Source organism: Arvicanthis niloticus, chromosome 1 (genome assembly GCF_011762505.2).
Source record: "Arvicanthis niloticus isolate mArvNil1 chromosome 1, mArvNil1.pat.X, whole genome shotgun sequence".
In the NCBI taxonomy this organism is placed as follows: Eukaryota; Metazoa; Chordata; class Mammalia; order Rodentia; family Muridae; genus Arvicanthis; species Arvicanthis niloticus.
The window spans coordinates 4,370,265-4,388,703 of record NC_047658.1 but is presented as its reverse complement, the minus strand read 5'-3'; the positions used below and the strand labels follow the sequence as shown (position 1 = coordinate 4,388,703).

General features: G+C 54.2%; 2 protein-coding genes across 5 annotated transcripts in view; both read left to right on the top strand.

The window, feature by feature from the left end:
* Positions 1 to 11,329, top strand: part of Grik5 (glutamate ionotropic receptor kainate type subunit 5) — a 63,131-nt gene extending 51,802 nt beyond the window's left edge. For all 3 annotated transcript variants that reach the window (XM_034517070.2, XM_076929745.1, XM_076929741.1), the window contains 5 exons: positions 6,079 to 6,244; positions 6,543 to 6,768; positions 8,109 to 8,237; positions 8,325 to 8,446; positions 10,386 to 11,329. In XM_034517070.2, the coding sequence (XP_034372961.1) occupies positions 6,079 to 6,244; positions 6,543 to 6,768; positions 8,109 to 8,237; positions 8,325 to 8,446; positions 10,386 to 10,811 (1,069 nt within the window). In that variant the 3' untranslated portion in view covers positions 10,812 to 11,329. The remainder of the gene's footprint in view (positions 1 to 6,078; positions 6,245 to 6,542; positions 6,769 to 8,108; positions 8,238 to 8,324; positions 8,447 to 10,385) is intronic.
* A 3,927-nt stretch (positions 11,330 to 15,256) lies between these two features.
* Positions 15,257 to 18,439, top strand: part of Atp1a3 (ATPase Na+/K+ transporting subunit alpha 3) — a 28,078-nt gene continuing 24,895 nt past the window's right edge. The window contains exon 1 of one of the 2 annotated variants that reach the window (XM_034500834.2): positions 15,257 to 15,408. In XM_034500834.2, coding sequence (XP_034356725.1) covers positions 15,403 to 15,408 — 6 coding nt within the window. In that variant the 5' untranslated portion in view covers positions 15,257 to 15,402. The remainder of the gene's footprint in view (positions 15,409 to 18,439) is intronic. The other variant, XM_034500829.2, reaches the window with a different exon arrangement.

Sequence of the window (18,439 nt, the reverse complement as noted above, 5' to 3'; positions counted from 1 at the left end):
TTGAAGAGAGAGTTTCTCTGTGAAGCCCTGGCTGTCCTGGAACTCTGTAGACCAGGATGACCTTAAACTCAGACATCTGCCTGCCTCTAGCTCCTGAGCACTGGGATTAAAGGTGTGCACCAGCACTGCCCGACCTGCTTCCTCATCTCAATCCTTACTTTCTTTTTTTTTCTTGGATATTTTATTTACAATACAGATGTCATCCCCTTTCCACATTTCCCCTCCCAAGAGCACCCTATCCTATATCCCCTCTTCAATCCTTACTTTCATCTACAAAGACCCTTTTACCGTGAAGGTTGAAAGCTCGATCTTTTCCAAGGATTAAGGTGTATATGTCTGGTGCTGACAGTGGGAGGGACTTACTCTGTTCCCTCCCAGCCCAGGTGAAGACATTGGTGTGCTTGGTGCTTCAGCTGTGCACTGACTGCTTTTGAGAGATGACCGACCAGGTGCTCTGACAGAATAGTCTAGAATGGTCCCAAGTTGATGAATCTGAACAGTCCTAAAAAGCAGGGCACCAGTGCCTCCAGTCTGTGAGCCCTCATTCTTTCTCCTTAGCCTGAGACCTGCTTCTCAGTGGCCATGCTGTCTAGCCAGTCATTCCCTGCCATCTCTCATTGCAGCCACCCAGGAAGCCATTCATCATACTTCTGCTCACTGGAGCTGTCTGCCTAGCCTCATGGTCTTCCAAACCCTGAGTCCTTCTGCACAGTCCACTCATTCAGCAGGCACTGCTTAATCTCCAAATGTGACTCAATTGCACAGTGACTGCAGCCATAATCCTCACCATCCTGGGACCCACAACCCAGCATTGAGACTGTAGGGCATTGCTGCTACTATCATGGGGGATTCTATGAGCAATGACCACTCAGCTCCCAGTCTTCTGCAGCTATACCTGCTGGCTCATCACTGAAGACAGGTTTGCCTCAGAAATCAGCCTGAGGCTGTCTTGGACCACAGCTCCTATCCCCCTACCCACTCCCAGGGTCTCCCTTGGTCAAAGTTTGGGAAGCGAGTCCCTGACCTCACTCTCCTTGAGTCCTACCTGCCTTCACATCTCAGTGTTCAGGTAGGTCTCCAGGTTACCCCCTCAGCAACTGTCATCACACCTTTCTGACTAGAAACCCCTCAACCTCATCTAGCTATCAGCGAGGTTTCTCCCTCCTTCCCGCAGCCCTCACTTCACATGTGACTCCTTAAGCTGTGATCCCAGGCAGCACCCACTGCAGGCAGCACATGTGTGTCCCTCGGGCTAACCTTGTCTCCAGTTCTCTGGCTCTTCAGTACTCAGCTTGACACTGCCCCCTGGTGAGCCCACAGACACAGCAGGGTCTGCAGACCCTCTTTTCATAATACTGCTTTCATGCTTTCTCATCCTGAGCGTCAGACTATCTTAGGGTTTCATTGCTGTGTAGAGACACCATGACCGACCAAGGCAACTTGTATAAAAGTAAACATTTCATTGGGGCTGGCTTCCAGTTTCAGTGGTTCAGTCCATTATCATCATGGTGAGAAGATGGCAGCATGCAGTCAGACATGGTTCTGGAAGAGCTGAGAGTTCTACATCTTGATCAAAGGCAGCCAGGAGGAGACTCTTCCACACTGGGCAAGCCTGAGCACAGGAGGCCTCAAAGCCCACCAACACAGTGACATCTTCCTCCAACAAGGCCACACCTCCTAATAGAGCCACTTCCTGTGGGCCAAGCATATTCAAATCACCACATACTGAAATATTTCTAGGGCTCAGTGATTAAGAGCACATTCTGCTCTTACCAGGGACCTAAGCTCAGTTTCTGCCACTCACCTCAGTGGGCCCACAGCTGCCTGTAACTGCAGTTCCAGGGGGTCCAACACCCCCTTAAGGGCTCCAGTGGTGCTGCACTCACATGCACAGACACAAGATTTAAGAAAAAAAAAAGGTTTTTAGTATAATGCTCTAGTTGTAATGAGGGAAAAAAGGAGATACAATTTCTTTTTGTTTGTTTGTTTTTTGAGTGAGGGTTTCACTAGGTAGCCTTGGCTGTTCTAGAACTCACTCTATAGACCAGACTTAATCCAGAAACCGCCACGCCTGGCTAGGTGATAAGACTTATAATCGGATCAGTGTAATAAGCCAATGCTTGTGCGTGAATATGTCAGAAGACATAAACAAGGTAGGTGACATCTATTTATAGTGTCAGTTTTGGATGCTGAGGAGTGAGGCCATTGACTGGATCATTGTTGATGCTCAACGTTTGACACTTAGAAATAGTTGGCAAGGGGATACACTGATGCCAGTGTGAGTCCTGAGACCTGGCGTGGCCGGCCCAAGCATCTAGAATGAGCCAAATACCCATGGAGTTGCTATCCTAGCCGTGACTCCTCAGAAAGGTGAGCAGCTCCACCAGTGCTCCCTGCGTGACAGCACCCAGTCCTCATGCTGAGTGAGATCTGCACTCTGCTGATTTCAGTTCACACATGACTGTGCAAGAAATATGTGTGTTTCCTGCATCAAGGAATCAGGCTCTGTGAATTGTGCCCTCAGATTCTGTGTTCAGGCCAGGCCTTGCATGGTCAGCCTACCTACCCCCCCAGTCAGGAGCCAGGACAACCACACTCAACCCAACACAAAACACTATCCGGATTCATATCCCCACTGAAGGCCACTCCTGAATGTACTGGCCTGGAGCTGGTCCCTTCCAGAGTCCTCATCTGAGCCTCCTCACATATCCAGCTAACTTGGGGTGCTTCTCTTGTGTATTAGTGGATTACCCCAAATTCACCTTGTCCAAAATAACTCATCTCTTTGCTTCTAAATTTAGCTCATTCAGTTGCTCTATCTATCTATCTATCTATCTATCATCTATCTATCTATCTATCATCTATCTATCTATCTATCATCTATCATCTATCTATCATCTATCTATATATCTATCATCTATCTATCTATCATCTATCTATCATCCCCTCTATCGATGAGCAACCAGTCCTATCACTCTATACTGCATTACCATCACCCACCTGCCATGTCACAGTCTCATGGTTCCAGCCAGGCACCTGATGTGTGCTGGGTAGGCACTGGGTTGTGTCTTTGTAGTGAGTAACATTGGCCCATGAGGCAGGTGTGGTGAGCCTTGTGTCAGGGTTAGAGGTTTTTTCCTACCTGAAACTGTATTATTCACACTTCTGTCCATTCACTCCCAACCCAGAACCTAAACCCAGCTGCCCATTCTTATTACTGCCTGGTAGCAAGCCAGTGGGGTCTGGGAGGCCCTCTCGGGTCTGTGGCCTTCAGGGCCCTGGGCCACTCTTATTTGGCAGGAAGAAGGCCAGAGGAAGCCAGAGTAGGACAAATGGCTGCCCTGGTTGGCTGCCTCTTCTCCTTCTCAAGTCAGGCCATGTCACTAAGATGGTGACAGTAAACACTTGTCCAGCACATTCTGTGTTGTGGGCTAGCCCACTGCACAAAACCACGTGTGAAAGAGCCAGCAATGATGTGTACTGCGTAGCTGAGGACACCAGAGCACAGCCTCAAGGTCATCCAGCTAGACTTGGGTGGAGCCAGGACTTGGGGATTTTCCAGTTCTTTCCATTATTGATTTCTAACTCACTTCCACTGTGGTCAGAGAGCATCCTCTGCAGGTCTTTAGCCTGTTTCAATTCACTGAGACTGTTTCATGGCCCTGCAGCATGGTCTGCCTAGGGAAATGGTTCTTGTCCATGCCCTGGAGATGGACTCTGCTGGTGGTGGGGGAATGTTCTAGAAATGCCATAGAGGGCGAGAGGTTTGGTGTTGCCCTTGGTTTCTGCCTCACCACTCACTGGTTTTCTGTCTGGTTGTTCTGTCAACCAAAGAGGGAAATGCCAGAGCATTGCCCTGTGATCTTGGAGAAACAGAAATTCTCTCCTCTCCTCACTCCTCTCTTTCTTTCTCTTGTTGGTCTTAGAAACCTAGAACATTGGAAAAATGCTTTAGCCCTGAGCTGAACTCCCAGCCTTTCACTGGTGAATTCCTAGCAGGCTCTATATAGCTAAGCTATTCCCAGCCCCTCACTGGAAGATTAGGCAGGGCCTTTACCACTGAGCCACGCCCCCAGCCCCTCACTGGGGGATTCTAGGCAGGGGCTCTACCACTGAGCCACGCCCCCAGCCCCTCACTGGGGGATTCTAGGCAGGGGCTCTACCACTGAGCCAGGCCCCCAGCCCCTCACTGGGGGACTCTAGGCAGGGGCTCTACCACTGAGCCACGCCCCCAGCCCCTCACTGGGGGATTCTAGGCAGGGGCTCTACCACTGAGCCACGCCCCCAGCCCCTCACTGGGGGATCCTAGGCAGGGGCTCTACCACTGAGCCACGCCCCCAGCCCCTCACTGGGGGATCCTAGGCAGGGGCTCTACCACTGAGCCACGCCCCCAGCCCCTCACTGGGGGATCCTAGGCAGGGGCTCTACCACTGAGCCACGCCCCCAGCCCCTCACGGGGGGATCCTAGGCAGGGGCTCTACCACTGAGCCACGCCCCCAGCCCCTCACTGGGGGATCCTAGGCAGGGGCTCTACCACTGAGCCACGCCCCCAGCCCCTCACTGGGGGATTCTAGGCAGGGGCTCTACCACTGAGCCACGCCCCCAGCCCCTCACTGGGGGATTCTAGGCAAGTATTCCACTGTAGAATCAGTTTTTGCTTTGTAACTTTTAAAAAACTGTCTTTATTTATGGGGGGTGGGGCGCATGTGCATGCCACAGAGCACAGGTGCAGCTCAGAGGACAACTTGTGGCAGTCAGTTCTCTTCTTCCACCATGTGGAGCCTAAAGCTCAAAAAATCATCAGGTTTGGTGACAAATATGCCTTGACCCACTATCTTAGTTAGAGTTTTGTCACTGTGAAAAGACACCAAGACCAAGCCAACTTTTTTTTTTAAGATTTATTTATTTATTTCATGTATATAAGTACACTGTTGCTGTCTTCAGACACACCAGAAGAGGGCATCAGATTCTACTACAGATGATTGTGAGCCACCATGTGGTTACTGGGAATTGAACTCAGGAACTCTGGAAGAGCAGTCAGTGTTCTTAACTGCTGAGCCATCTCTCCAGCCCCTAAGCCAACTATTATAAGGATTACATTGAATTGGGGCTGGCTTACATTTTCAGAGGTTTAGTCCATTATATCATGGCAGGAAACATGGCAGCCTGCAGGCAGACATGGTGCTGGAGAAGGAGCTGAGAGTTCTGTATCTTGATTGAAAAGTAGCCAGGAGGAGAGTGGAATTCCACACTGGGTGGAACAAGCAGAGAGACCTCAAAGCTCACCCCCACAGTGACATACTTTCTTCAGGAAGGCCACAACTAAGAAGGCCACACCTCCTAATAGTGCCACTCTGCGTGGGCCAAGCATTCACACACATGAGTGTGTGTGGGCCAAACCTATGCAAACCACCACACCTCCTTAGCGGTCTCTTGCCGTCCTTGCTTTATGAGTTTTGAAGCCCTATAATTACACGCACTAGTGCCTGAGACTGTTCTGTACTCCTGAGCTGGCTGACCCCTCTGTCATCAGGTCACATCTCAGTCCTGGCCACTTGCTTGTTCTTAAAGTAGTGATGCAGTGCAGCTTTCTGACCCCTGGCATTTACGTGGTGTATTGCTTGCCCATCATTTTATTACAGTCTATGTGAATCGGTGTGTGTGTGTGTGTGTGTGTGTGTGTGTTAAATTTCAATTGATTATTTTATGTGGACGGCTATTTTGCCTGCCTATGTGTCTGTATACCATATGTGTGTAGTGCCCAGAGAGGGCAGAAAAGGGTATCAGATTCCTTGGAACTGGAATTACAGTTGTGAGCTGCCATGTAGGTGCAGGGAATCAAACCCAGATCCTCTAGAAGGGAGCAACCAGTGCTCTCATCGGCTGAGCCATCTCTGCAGCCCTCCCCCAACCCCCATTGCTTGTTATGGCCTCTACTTCCACTTGGAGGAACCTCAGCTCTGTGTGAACTCCACGGGAATGCTCTTTGAGAGCATTGCCTGTCTGTCTTCATGGAGTCTCACCTCATTCACCCACAAGCTGATGTTCAGCAAGAGGCTCATACTTCCCACCCCTCAGGTGGGCCTTCACCTTGATCATCATCTCCTCCTACACGGCCAACCTGGCTGCCTTCCTCACGGTGCAGCGCATGGAGGTGCCGGTGGAGTCAGCTGACGACCTGGCGGATCAGACCAACATTGAGTACGGCACTATCCACGCTGGCTCCACCATGACCTTCTTCCAGGTGGGGCTCTCCTAAAACCTCTCAGGCTAGGTGTGAGGGAGGGCAGTAGACATACTTGGTCTGTTTGGGGGCAGTCCCACCACCTGGCTGAACACCCTGACCTTCACCTGGTGGATGGGAATCTAATGTGAGTCAGTATTGGACAACACAGGAGGAACAAGGTCAAGGAGGCCCCTGGGAGGGTTGCGCCAAGTACTGAGTTGTCATCAGGAAGAAGGGAAAGCTGGAAGGTGAGAAGGGCTCACGGGGAAGCTCAGAGTGGCCCTCACCTGTCTTCCTTCATATTCGCTCTGCCAAGAACTCACGGTACCAGACGTACCAGCGGATGTGGAACTACATGCAGTCAAAGCAGCCCAGTGTGTTCGTCAAGAGCACCGAGGAGGGAATCGCCCGCGTCCTCAACTCCCGCTATGCCTTCCTGCTGGAGTCCACCATGAATGAGTACCACAGACGTCTCAATTGCAACCTCACCCAGATCGGGGGCCTCCTCGACACCAAGGGCTACGGCATCGGCATGCCGCTGGGTATGCAGGGTGAGGGGCGGGGGCATACGAACCAAAATGTGTGAATGAGCCCAAGAGCAGCCCGTGCCCTCCGTGAGAAAAGTGGTCATGCTGTGTGACCCTTGGCAGGTGCAGTCACCATCCTGAGCCTCTGCACTTTGAGCAGGCAAAAACTGCTGAGAAGCCAGTGAGCTCTGGCTTCGGGATATTAAAGGAATTTTATGACTTATATATGTACACCTCAGCAAACATGAGCTATGAGGTGCAACACCTCCATGGGTGTTAATGTATGAGGGCACTGTCACTGTCCTCAGACACACCAGAAGAGGGCATCAGACCCCATTACAGATGGTTGTGAGCCACCATGTGGGTGCTGGGAATTGAACTCAGGTCCTCTGGAATTGCAGTCAGTGCTCTTAACCACTGAGCCATCTCTCCAGCTCTGATTGATATTTGCCTTTGAAACAAAGTCTTGCTATCAAGTAAGATGGTCAGGTTGTAGACGAGGATGGCCTTGAACCTCCTATCCTCCTACCTATACCTCCCAAGTACGTACAGAATATGTCAGCATGCTCAGCTAGGTGGTGGTTTTCCTTGTTCCATACTCTCTACACAGAGTGTATGTCCTAGCTCAGAGCAGGTGCTTGATGAGCTCAGGAAGGAAGGAGAGAGGCAGGACAGCTTATACTTCAGGACACACTTTTCCGGGGCTCGGTGCTAGAAACACTAACACTAATTTATTTCCAAACTTTGGTAATGTTTGGTGATCATGGTGAGCCCAAGGGGTGGACATGAAGGGAAGGGGGGGGTGTGTGGATACAGAAGCACTGTATGAGGAGCCACTCAGCCAACTGCTCCAATGCCCTTCCAGGTGACAGGCAGACATATGAGGCTGTAGACGAGTGTGTCCTAGTGCAGTCACGTGTTGTGAAGCAAGTGTAGTGGTAGACTGGTCAGGAATGGAGGCTTTGCTGCCATTTTGAGTAAAGCTGCCATTTTGAGTAAAGCTGCCATTTTGAGTAAAGCAGCCAAAGGGGAGCCAGTGTGTATGCAGAGACCTGAGGGGGTACAGGAAAGGGCATTCCAGGCAGAAGTGAGGGCCCTAAAGTAGGGCTCTGTCTAACAGATATGGGGAATTGTCAGGAGGCCAGTGTGGCTGGGCTGGTGAGCCTTGGGTGGAGGTTCTTAGGAATGGCAGCCCCACCACAGGAGAAGCTCATTCTGGCTGCAGTTGGAGAGGGCTGACCTGCTGCTCAGAGAGCTCCCCCCTCTGGCTGTTCAATAGGAGCTGGGAGAGGTGACAGGGCAGGTGGGGTTTAGGGTAGTGGGGCCTGTGGCAAACCCCTCATGTGCCCTGCCAGGCTCCCCATTCCGGGATGAAATCACGTTGGCCATCCTGCAGCTCCAGGAGAACAACAGGCTGGAGATCCTGAAACGCAAGTGGTGGGAGGGCGGCCGGTGCCCCAAGGAGGAGGACCACAGGGCCAAAGGTCAGCCACCCCCTCTTGCACCTCCTCTTTCCCAGAAACCCCTTGGGCCCATGCCCACGCCCACACTCTAGCTGTGTCCACTCTCAGGTTTGGGGATGGAGAACATTGGCGGTATTTTTGTCGTGCTGATCTGTGGCCTCATCATTGCTGTCTTCGTGGCGGTCATGGAATTCATCTGGTCCACGCGGAGGTCAGCGGAGTCCGAGGAGGTGAGGAGCTTGACCAAGGTTTGGGGCGAAGCAGGAGGGACATGGGCCATTCTGGCCACATCCCATCACTCAGAGCAACCCTGATAGAACGTCAGAGAGGGACGAGACTTAGAGACTAGACACCATATCATCCAAATGTGCATTTACCCCCAGCCCATGGTTTATTGTTGGTTTGGTTTTTGGTTTAGTTTTGTTTATTAATCTGTGACTGTGGATGGGCGTCCGCACGGTGTAACCCCAAGTTTGGATCCAAGCGTGGCAGGCAGAGGCCAGCTTCTGGGAGTCATTTCTTTCCCTCCGCCACGTGGGCTCCAGAGATAGCACTAGGGTCATCAGCCTCCCTGGCTGAGCCATCTTACCCCGGTTTGGACTTTTGAGACAAGGCCTTCTTCCTCTTCCTCTTCCTCTTCCTCTTCTTCTTTTTTTAAGACAGGGTTTTTCTGTGTAGTCCTGGCTGTCCTGGAACTCACTCTGTAGACCAGGCTGGCCTCGAACTCAGAAATCCACCTGCCTCAGCCTCCCAAGTGCTGGAATTAGAGGCGTGCGCCACCACTGCCCAGCAGAGACAAGGTCTTCTTATGTAGTCCCTACTAGCCTGGAACTCACTATGTAGCTCATGCTGGCTTGAAACTTACAGTGATCCTCCTGACTCAGCTTCTGAAGCTCTGAGATTTCGGGCACGTGTCACCATACCCAGCTCCAAAGTTTGTAAACGCAGCCCCATCTCTGCTGTCCCCTGGGATGTCTAGTAATATGCCATAGTGTCAAGTGTCCCAGCTTGCACTCACCCCTACCCCCGAGGGAGGCAGAGCCAAGTCTCCTGTTGCTCAGGCCAAGTGTGGGCCTTTGTTCTCAACCACTCCATCCTTCCTCAACCCTGTGGGCTCCTCGTGCACAGCATAACCCGGAGATACACATCCCTCTGCTCCATCCCGCTGGCTGATGGTATCCGCAGCCTCCTCACGAGGCTCCCTGCTCACCTTGGTCTCCCTCCAGTCAGTTGTCAGCACAGCTCAAGCGATCTCTCCAAAGCCAGCAGCCCTCTACTTCAGTTCTCCAGTGGTTCCTGTTGGACCCTGGAGTAAACCAAAACCTTGTAATGGTCTAATGGCCTTACCCACCTGGTCCCCGCCCCTCCGGCCTCATTTCCTTCTCTCTTCATTCCTCCCAAGCCAGGCTTCACCTCAGTACCTTTGTACTGGATTTCTACCTAGAATACTCTCTCCCAGCTCTTTTATCATGGGGCTCACTTACCCTTTACATAAGGGTCTCAGGACTTCCTCATCTGCCCTGCCTCAGCGACAGCGCCCTGCCCATCCACACTCTGCCTCTGTGTTATTTCTCTCCTTAGCACTTATCTGATAGAATGTCTATGTTTATATTTGTTATTTTCTGTCTCTGCGTACTTGAAGAGGGCTGAGGGGTTTTTGCTTTTGTTTGTTTGTTTGTTTAGTTTGGTTGGTTTTGTTTTGGGTTTTTTTTCCCCCCTCTTCATTCCTGGGGATGGAACCCAGAACCTTGGACATTTTGGGCAAGCCCTTTACCACTGACCTATATCACAAGTCCTAAGAGTTCTGTTTTATTCTTTGCTATAACTCGGGTGCCTGGCACTCAGTAAATATGCCTTGTAATAGTGTGGGGCAGAAATGGTTTGTGGAGTGGTTATGGGCAGTCAGAATATATTGTTTGGAAAGACAAGAGTCAAAAAGTAAAAGGCAGATTCAGGGACAGACCCAAGATGGAAGGAAGGGAGGGGGGGGGGGGAGAGGGAGAGATAGATGGTGGGGCACAGGAAACGAAAGCCTTGACTGAAGGAACAAAATTGGGAGGGGTCGAGGAGTGGGAAGTGGAGGGGAGAGGCGCAGAAGGTGCAGAAAGGAGGTGGGGGCGGGAAGGGAGGACGCGGCGGGCCTCGAAGTGACCGTCCTGCCGCCCCCAGGTTTCGGTGTGCCAGGAGATGCTGCAGGAGCTGCGCCACGCCGTGTCTTGCCGAAAGACCTCGCGTTCCCGCCGGCGCCGGCGCCCTGGCGGCCCGAGCCGGGCCCTGCTGTCGCTGCGCGCAGTCCGCGAGATGCGACTCAGCAACGGCAAGCTCTACTCGGCCGGCGCGGGCGGGGACGCGGGCGCGCACGGGGGTCCGCAGCGCCTCCTGGACGACCCCGGGCCTCCTGGGGGACCCCGGCCCCAGGTTCCCACGCCCTGCACGCACGTGCGCGTCTGCCAGGAGTGCAGGCGCATTCAGGCGCTGCGAGCTTCGGGGGCCGGGGCGCCCCCGCGTGGCCTGGGTACCCCAGCCGAAGCCACCAGCCCGCCTCGGCCACGGCCAGGCCCCAGCGGACCCCGAGAGCTGACCGAGCACGAATGACTGTGGACGGGGCCCGGCGTGCGCCCCGACTGACTGCAGGGACGCAATGCGCCTCAGGCGGACAGGACGCCACGATTTTGCCTTCAGTTCTTGGTGAAGTCCGAGCCCGGCTCCGGAGCAGGCCTGCGCCTCCTAGTGGACTCGAGCGAGGGTGTCGTGGACGCCCACATTTCATCCCGCCCCACGGGCGGGAAGAGCGCAGAGACCGAGGACTCTAAGGGCCGCGGACTGTGGGGGCCGCTCCCGGAGTTGGAAAGCGGTCCGCGGGGAGGATCCTAACCTGGGACTGCCCAGATGCCCCAAGACTTGACACAGCTCTCCACACTTCTGGAGGTGGGGAGGGCCTCTGGACATGTGGGTGTCCCCTGGTGCCCCCTCTTCTCTTTCTCTCTTTTTTGGGGGGAGAAACCTCAGAATTTCTATGAGACGCCCCCAGGGAGAGGGTCTCTTGGGCCCCTATACCTCCCCCTGCCACATCTCAGTCCCTGTTGGAATAAAAAAAGAACAAAACCCCAAAACTGGGAATCCCTGGGTTTTATTTTCTGGGGGTGGGAGGTCAACGGGTGGTTTTAGACTCTGGGAGTCTGCGCAGAATAGCAAGAGATTTGCACACTCGCCACCTTGCGCAATGCCTGCTGCATGCAGGTCAGTTCAGGTCTCAGCAGCCGCCCCCTCTCCGTTGACCTTCTCTCAGGACAGAAGGAGGCTGCGACAGAGACCCTGAGACAGATGGAGAAATGCAGGATCTGGAAAGGCGGAGTAACTGGGAGGGAAGACTCAAAAGAATAAAACCAGATGGGGCTGGGGGATGGGAGAGCCTGGAAATTGTTCCTGTTGAAGCTTGAGGTGGCACCTATAGTGGCCATGTGGGACTGGGATAGTGAATTGACAACTTGGGGGTCGCGGGTGTGATTCTTGTGAAGTCACCTTCGAGAGTGACTAGCCCTTGAAGTCATATCTCTAGCCCTCAAGTGAGGAAGGGGGAAGGAGGGGAGGGAAGGGGACTGAGGGCCGGTTGAGCAGAGAGAAGGGTGGGTCTGCCTTCTGTCCCCGCCTTCCTCACCACTCTGGAGGTTTCTGTGGAGAAAGGACAACTGAAGGTCACACAGCCGGAGCCAGAACGAGGCCGAGCAGAAAAAGGAGAGAGATGCAGCGGGGGTGGGAAGAAGCAGACGGGTAGAGAAAAGGAAAAAGATCTTGATGCAGACAGAATGGGTGAGGGCTGGAGAGAGTGAGAGGTGAGAAGAGGGCGGGCAGAGAGGCGAAGAGGGGCGAAGAGATTGCAGAAGGGGACACATTCCTGGGGGCGGAACTCAAATGAAACAGGGAAGGGAAAGGGCACATGGAGTTAAGGTGACAGACAGGAAGTCATAGAAAGCTAAAGGAAGACCCGAGGGGGCCCTAAAGATGAAGACCAGATTAAGAACCGGCAGCTGGCAAAGCCGCCCGCTTTACAAGGACTCGGGAGCTGTCCGTTCAGCACCCCGCTGCCTGTCTGCCTGCCTGGCGCACAGAAACCCAGGGTTTGGTCAGCCTTCTGTGGTCCCCCAGCAGAAGGACACGCCCCAAGTCCCCCCTCTCCCCACTCCCCGTGTCAGGCTGCTTTGTGCGGTGTCCTCGGTCTCCACTTGGCCGTTTCTGTATCTCATACTTTTGCTATGTGTGTCATCCCAGGCCAGCCCCAGCATCTGCATTTGCTGTCTCCATATCTCAAAGAGACTGATTAATCACCCTGTCCTGGGGCTGGATGCAGTTGAAATGGCTTTCATTGCGGATTTTTCTGTTTACACTCTCTCTTTGTGCTCTTCTCTATTTTTGAACGCACCACATTTCTTCTCTTTCTCTGTACGTATGGCAAACCTGTCCTCTGCCCAGCTCTCTAAGATGCCAACGTGTCTCTGTCCCCCTCACTGAACATGCATGCTACAGTCTCTCTGGGTTTTCATCTCTGCCTTTGCAAATCCTCTGTCATGCTAATTCTCTCTCTATCTGGGGTAGCTCCTGTCCATATCTCTTCTCTCCTTCCTCCTCTCACCGAGCTCTTCCGCCCTCCTCCATCCCTATGACCTTCCAAAGTCTTCTCTCCCCACCCCACCCCCACTTCTGCAGCGCCTCGCACTGGGAGCATGATGCACCAGTCATCAGTCTAGCCAGCCTGGTGTCTAAGAAAGAATTACATGAAGGAACCTGAGCCTGTGTCTGGGGTGGGACCTCCAATCCAGTTGGAAGGCAGGAGGAGCATGTATCTCCTGAGATCTACGACCCTCCACCCCAGCCCCCCAGCCTAACCTGCATCTCTAACCTGTCCTCTGTGGACCAGGCACAGACCTTCAGGCTTATTATGTCTTGAGAGAAGAAAAGGATAAATGAATAAATGTTGGTAAAATCTCTCCATCCATGGGTAAGGAACAGACTTGAGGAAGGGGTGTCTGAGTGCCATGCACCTGAGCTCAAAGGTGGGGCTCCCCCTCCTTTCCTAGTCTCCATGGCAACAAGCCTGATCTGCCCAACCTCCTTTGCTGCAGAGTCAGCCTCCCTGTTACCATAGCAACAAGGGACAGCAGGAGGAATGGAAACGGACCAGAGAACAGGATTGAGATGAAGCTCTAGGTGCTGGGGGAAGCCCCCTTCCTCCTTCCAATTGGTACTATCTTTATTCCTGCCCAAGGCCACCGCTCTGTGTCTCTGCCCCTTCTTTCCCATGTCCCCTTGAAGTCAGGATCATCTTAATTCCAAACCCCTTTTTAAGCAAAGTCTCACTATGTATTTCCTGGTTGTCTTGGTGCTTGCTGTGCAGACCTGGCTGGCTTCGAACTCATAAAGATCTGCCAGTTTGTGCTTTCTTGAGTGTTCCACCATGGCCATTAGATTCTTAATCTTAACATGCACCAAAACCTAGCCCTGCACACCCAGCTCCCTGCTCCTGGCCAGAGTCCTCTTTCCCGACCCCTGTCTTCTACCAGCATCCCCAGGGAGAGTCTGAAATGTTCCCATGAGCAAAGTGGTGTCGGGGTGGGCACGGGAGACTCTGACTCCTCAGGCTCTGGTATGGAGGTTAATGGGTGCTATGTGTGTGAGGGAGGCCTGGGAGCATGGAAGAGCGGGAGGCAGGGCACAAGCCAAGCGCAGCCTTTTACACACACGCGGGGATGTGGGTGTGGTGTGTGGGTAGGGATGTTGGGATATGTTTGGAGGTGCAACAAACTCATACATGACAGTGCAGAGATGTGGGATGTGTGAGATGGCGTCCCGTGGCTTATTCTGAATGACTGTTGTGTGTGAGTCTGTGCACATTTTTGCCTGTCATTCACAGCAGTCATTTGCCCTGTTTGTACCATGAGCCTTTTCTCGTGCCCTGACACGCCTCGGGTATGTGCAAGTGTGTTTGATGGCATGCTTGTGCACCAGTGGTCACAGAGGTCTCTGTGGGTGTCTGGAGGAAGCGTGGGTTCTGTGCTTGTGCAATGGTGCTAAGTGAAGCAATCTCTTGGCTCTCTGTGTGAGATGGTGCAAGGTCAGTTGTGGTGCAGTGTGTGATGGGAGTCTGTGAGGTGGTGTTCTGGGGCGTGGTCTCTCCACAGCACTTCCTCATCCTGACTGGTGTTCTGTTGTGATGTGATGGGTGTGAGATCTTCATGAATTCCCCTTCTGCTGGTGTTTGAGCCTCTGGTTGAAGGATCGTGGTGTGTGTGTGTGTGTGTGTGTGTGTGTGTGTGTGTGTGTGTGTGTGACTGGGATGCCGTTCAGAGCCTTTGATGGTGTATGTGGAGGTGACAGTGGCACCAAACTGTGGTAGGGGCATTTCCAGGGCCCCCTGGTGTGTTCTTCTGGCTTTGTTGTGTCTCCTTTGTGCCGTGTGTGTGTGTGTGTGTGTGTGTGTGTGTGTGTGTGTGGTATGTCTTAGGTAGTTCAGTCATGGGGACACAGTGCAGAGGATCCTAGGACCCCCTCCCACCTCCGCAGCACCCCTCCACCAGTCTCCCCATCACGCACTATCTTCCTGAACAGTGTCAAACACAGACTGCTGTGGTCCCCTCTACCAACTGCAAGATGGTGGTCTCTGGAGCCCTGCATCCTGCGGCTCACTGGGTCTTTCCTCCCACCCTGTATCCACCCCACTCCTAGGAGGCAGATTCCAGGGTGCTTCTACCCTCAAAGCCTCGGTCCCTAAGGTCCCTCCTTATATTGGTGGGGGGGGGCTCTGGGTCCCCACCCTGGGGGTGTCCGGGATCCCCACCCCCCACTGTGCTCAGCTTCTTGGTGGCACTGCCACTTTGCAGAAACAAGGTTGGAGCGGTGAGGGGGAAGGGGGAGTACAGCTGCAGTACTGGGGGCCGGGCCTCAAGCTGTCCGTCTGCTCAGTGCTGCTCCTGATTGGCCGGAGCCGCCTCCCCCCGCGGGCGCGGGCATATGAGGAGGCGGAGGCCCCGGCCGCCGCAGCCTCTGTGCGGTGGGACCCAAGGACCGACAGACGCACGCTCCCACCGCGGCGCGGGCGCTGCAGAGGCCCCCAGCCCGAGCCCGCGCCTGAGCCCGTCCTGCGGCCACCGCTCATCAGCCTGTCCGCCGCTCTTCCCGCGGAGCCGCCAAGATGGGGGTAGGTGCAGGGGTCGGCTGGACGCTGTGTGTGTGACATTGTGGGTCCAGTGACTTTGGTTGTGTGAGGGAGTTGGAGGGCTCCTGCCCTCCTGAGCCCTGGAGCCCAGTCTGCGGGGACCCGGGAGCCGGCTGACCTCACCAGTTCGTGTGGCTGGGAGAGTGGGCTACTGAGTCGAAGGGGAGGTCTGTGGCGCATGTTGGTGGCTTTGTCCACGGGGGCGGAGGGCTGGCCCTTAGCATCTCGGTTTGACCTTGTGCGGTTGCTCGTGTGCCCCTTGCGTGAGTGTGGCGGCATGAGTGCAATTGCTTGAGGGCGAATGCGCGTGCGCGTGCTTCTGGCTTCATGCAGCCCTAACAGCGGGGTCTGCAGCCATCTGTGCCCCCCCCCATCTAAAAGCCCGCAACCTGTCTGGGTGTGTCTGAGAGCTGTGGTAGTGTGTTTAGTGGGCACCAAGACCCCATCCCCTCCCCTGGTCCAATGGAGACAGACACAGGTTATGGGATAGACATAAGATGACCTCTCTTTCTCCTTCCAGACCTGGATAAGGGTGACCTGCAGTGACCGACCTGGGGCTGCAGAGTTTTCACAGCCCCTAATCTGGGGGGTGGGGGTAGAGACATGAGGGCTGGGAAGAGGGGGAGGAGCAATAGATGGCTGACAGACAAGTGCCTGGCTGAGGGTGTGCTAGTACAGCCTTGTAGGGGTGGGGTGGGGGGAGCCTGCATGCCTGCTATGTCCTTGCCTCCGTGTCCGTGTGTCCTTCTCTGTCTGTGCATCTCTCCAGCAGATGCAGCCTCCTTCCTTGACCGACCACTTGACCCCTGCTGCAGCCCTGGATTCCTCCTTGTGTGTCTGGGGTGGGACTTGGGGAGGGCTGTCAGGGAAGGAAGTGGATGGATTGGGGACTCCAGCCCCCCCCCCCATAAAGAGAAAGGGGTCAGAATGGGAAGCCAAAGGGAACATGAACGATGGGGAGAAAGATGGCGGATGAAGGGCCTACGGATGAAGATGGGGGATGGAGCTGCAGATCTGTGGGTTGGGGTGGGTGAGGGGGGATGGGAGGGAGAACTAGATGGGGGAGGGCTAGGGGAGAAAGGGGGAGGTGAGAGTCACTGATGGCTTTCAGGTAAGTGGGATGAAGGTGGGGGATACAAATGTTTGGTGGGGGAGAAGAGAGGGCACAGTGCTTTGGGAAAGGGAGGCCTTAGAGAAATGGGGATGGGGCAGAAAGGAAATAATTTAGATGTGGGGGAGACAGACAAGGCAGAAACAGAAAGAGACACTGGAAAACCAAAGAAGGGGAAAAGACATCGAGACAGAGACTGGGATGGGAGACAGACGTGGAAAGACACAGAGACAAAACAAAAAACCGAAAGAAAGGCGCTTCTGTCCAGAAAACAAACAAACAAACAAACAAAATACACCTGAGTGATGGAAAGAAGAGGCCGAGGTCAGAGGAGGAGGTCAAGGTAGGGGTGTTTAGAAAAGACAGTTGCAGAAACCCCGAGATGGGGGTGGGGAGGTGCAGAGGCTGCATGAGCCATGCAGGTGTCAGGGAGGCAGATGGACAGCATGGCACAGAAAATGGCCAGGAGCTGCAGACGCAGGCTGCAATGAGGCAGGCAGAGCCCCCACCCCTAGAGGTGCTCCCACCCTGCAGTGTGCCCATCTGAGCTTCCTGTCTTCCCTGGGAAAGCCTCAGTTCCTCATGCCAACAGACCAAAGCCACCCCTAGGGGGCAGTTGTTCATGGCAAGGGCAAGAAGGAGCTAAGGCTTGGTCCCCAGGGACATGGGTGCTACTGTCTTCTCATCAGATATGAGGCTTCCCTTCTCAGATATGAGGGTTCCGGCCTTCAACCCATTCCCTCAGACTCAGGAGGCCAGGCCCAGCCTCCTCCCTCACACACCTAGGAGTCTAGGCCCCAGACCTTCTGTGTCAGGGTCAGAAGTCCAGCCCACTATTTCTCATAGAGACCCACACTGCAGCTCCCAGTGATTCAGGGATAGGGCAGCCAATTCCCTCATTCCTGTCAGACCCTGTCTCTCTCACCCTGCCTCTTCTGCTCACTTCTCCCCCTGACCTCAAGACTGGCTGCCTTCACACCTCTCCACATGTCTGCCTCATCTGCAGGGGCTGACACTCCACCCCTGTAGTTCAGGATGGGGGATCAGCCTCTTGTCCCCAAGTCCCTGTGCCTCTTTGTCTGAGAGCCGTACTGCTGCAGGGCTGGCCTGGGGCCAAGCTCCCAGCTCCCCAGTGCACTCCTCCTTGGCATTCCCAGGCTTCCAGGGCTACAGTCCTTCCCGAGACTCCGAAGCCAGCCCTGGGTCTGGGGCTGACAGCCGGCAGGTCTGGCTGCTGCAAGGTCACAAGGAGATTAGCACTGAGCTGCACTGAGCCTCCGATCCCAGCTTGGCCTGGGCCTACAGGCTCTGTCAGCATCCCTCTGTCAGCATTCGGCCTCTGCCTACCCTCCTGCCAGCCTCGGACACCATGGTCCCTGTCTGCCCAGGCCACCAAATGAGAACTCAGTCCAGGCCTAAGGCTTTTTTTCTTGCTCTTCCATACCACAAATCTATCCCCTCCCACTTCCTGCTTGTTCCTCGAGGGCAGAGCATGCCCATCCCCTGTTGGAGACTGTCTGCAGTACACAGCTGTCTGCAGAAGAGAAGTCAGGCTCACATCTTGCCCATGAAGTCCCTTGGGAATGACTACTTATAGGTGGCACACTGCCTCCCACCGGAGAGCCTTCGTCCAGCTGTCATCTGGAGTGCCCTTTTCCGTTTGTGATTTGCCTTGCTTGTGTGTGTAGGGGGGAGGGGAGTCTCCCAAGATCTTCGCAGTCCTTTGAGGCATCCACAGTGCAGGAGACAGGTCAAACAAAGAGCTATGCTGGGAAGACAGGCAGTGACCTCCATGGAGACCTTGTGCTGGAAAGACGGGTACCAGAGGCAAGAAGAGAGAGAAATAAGTAGAACAGGGAGAGACAGACACACAGACACAGACACAGAGCTGGACGTCCTACT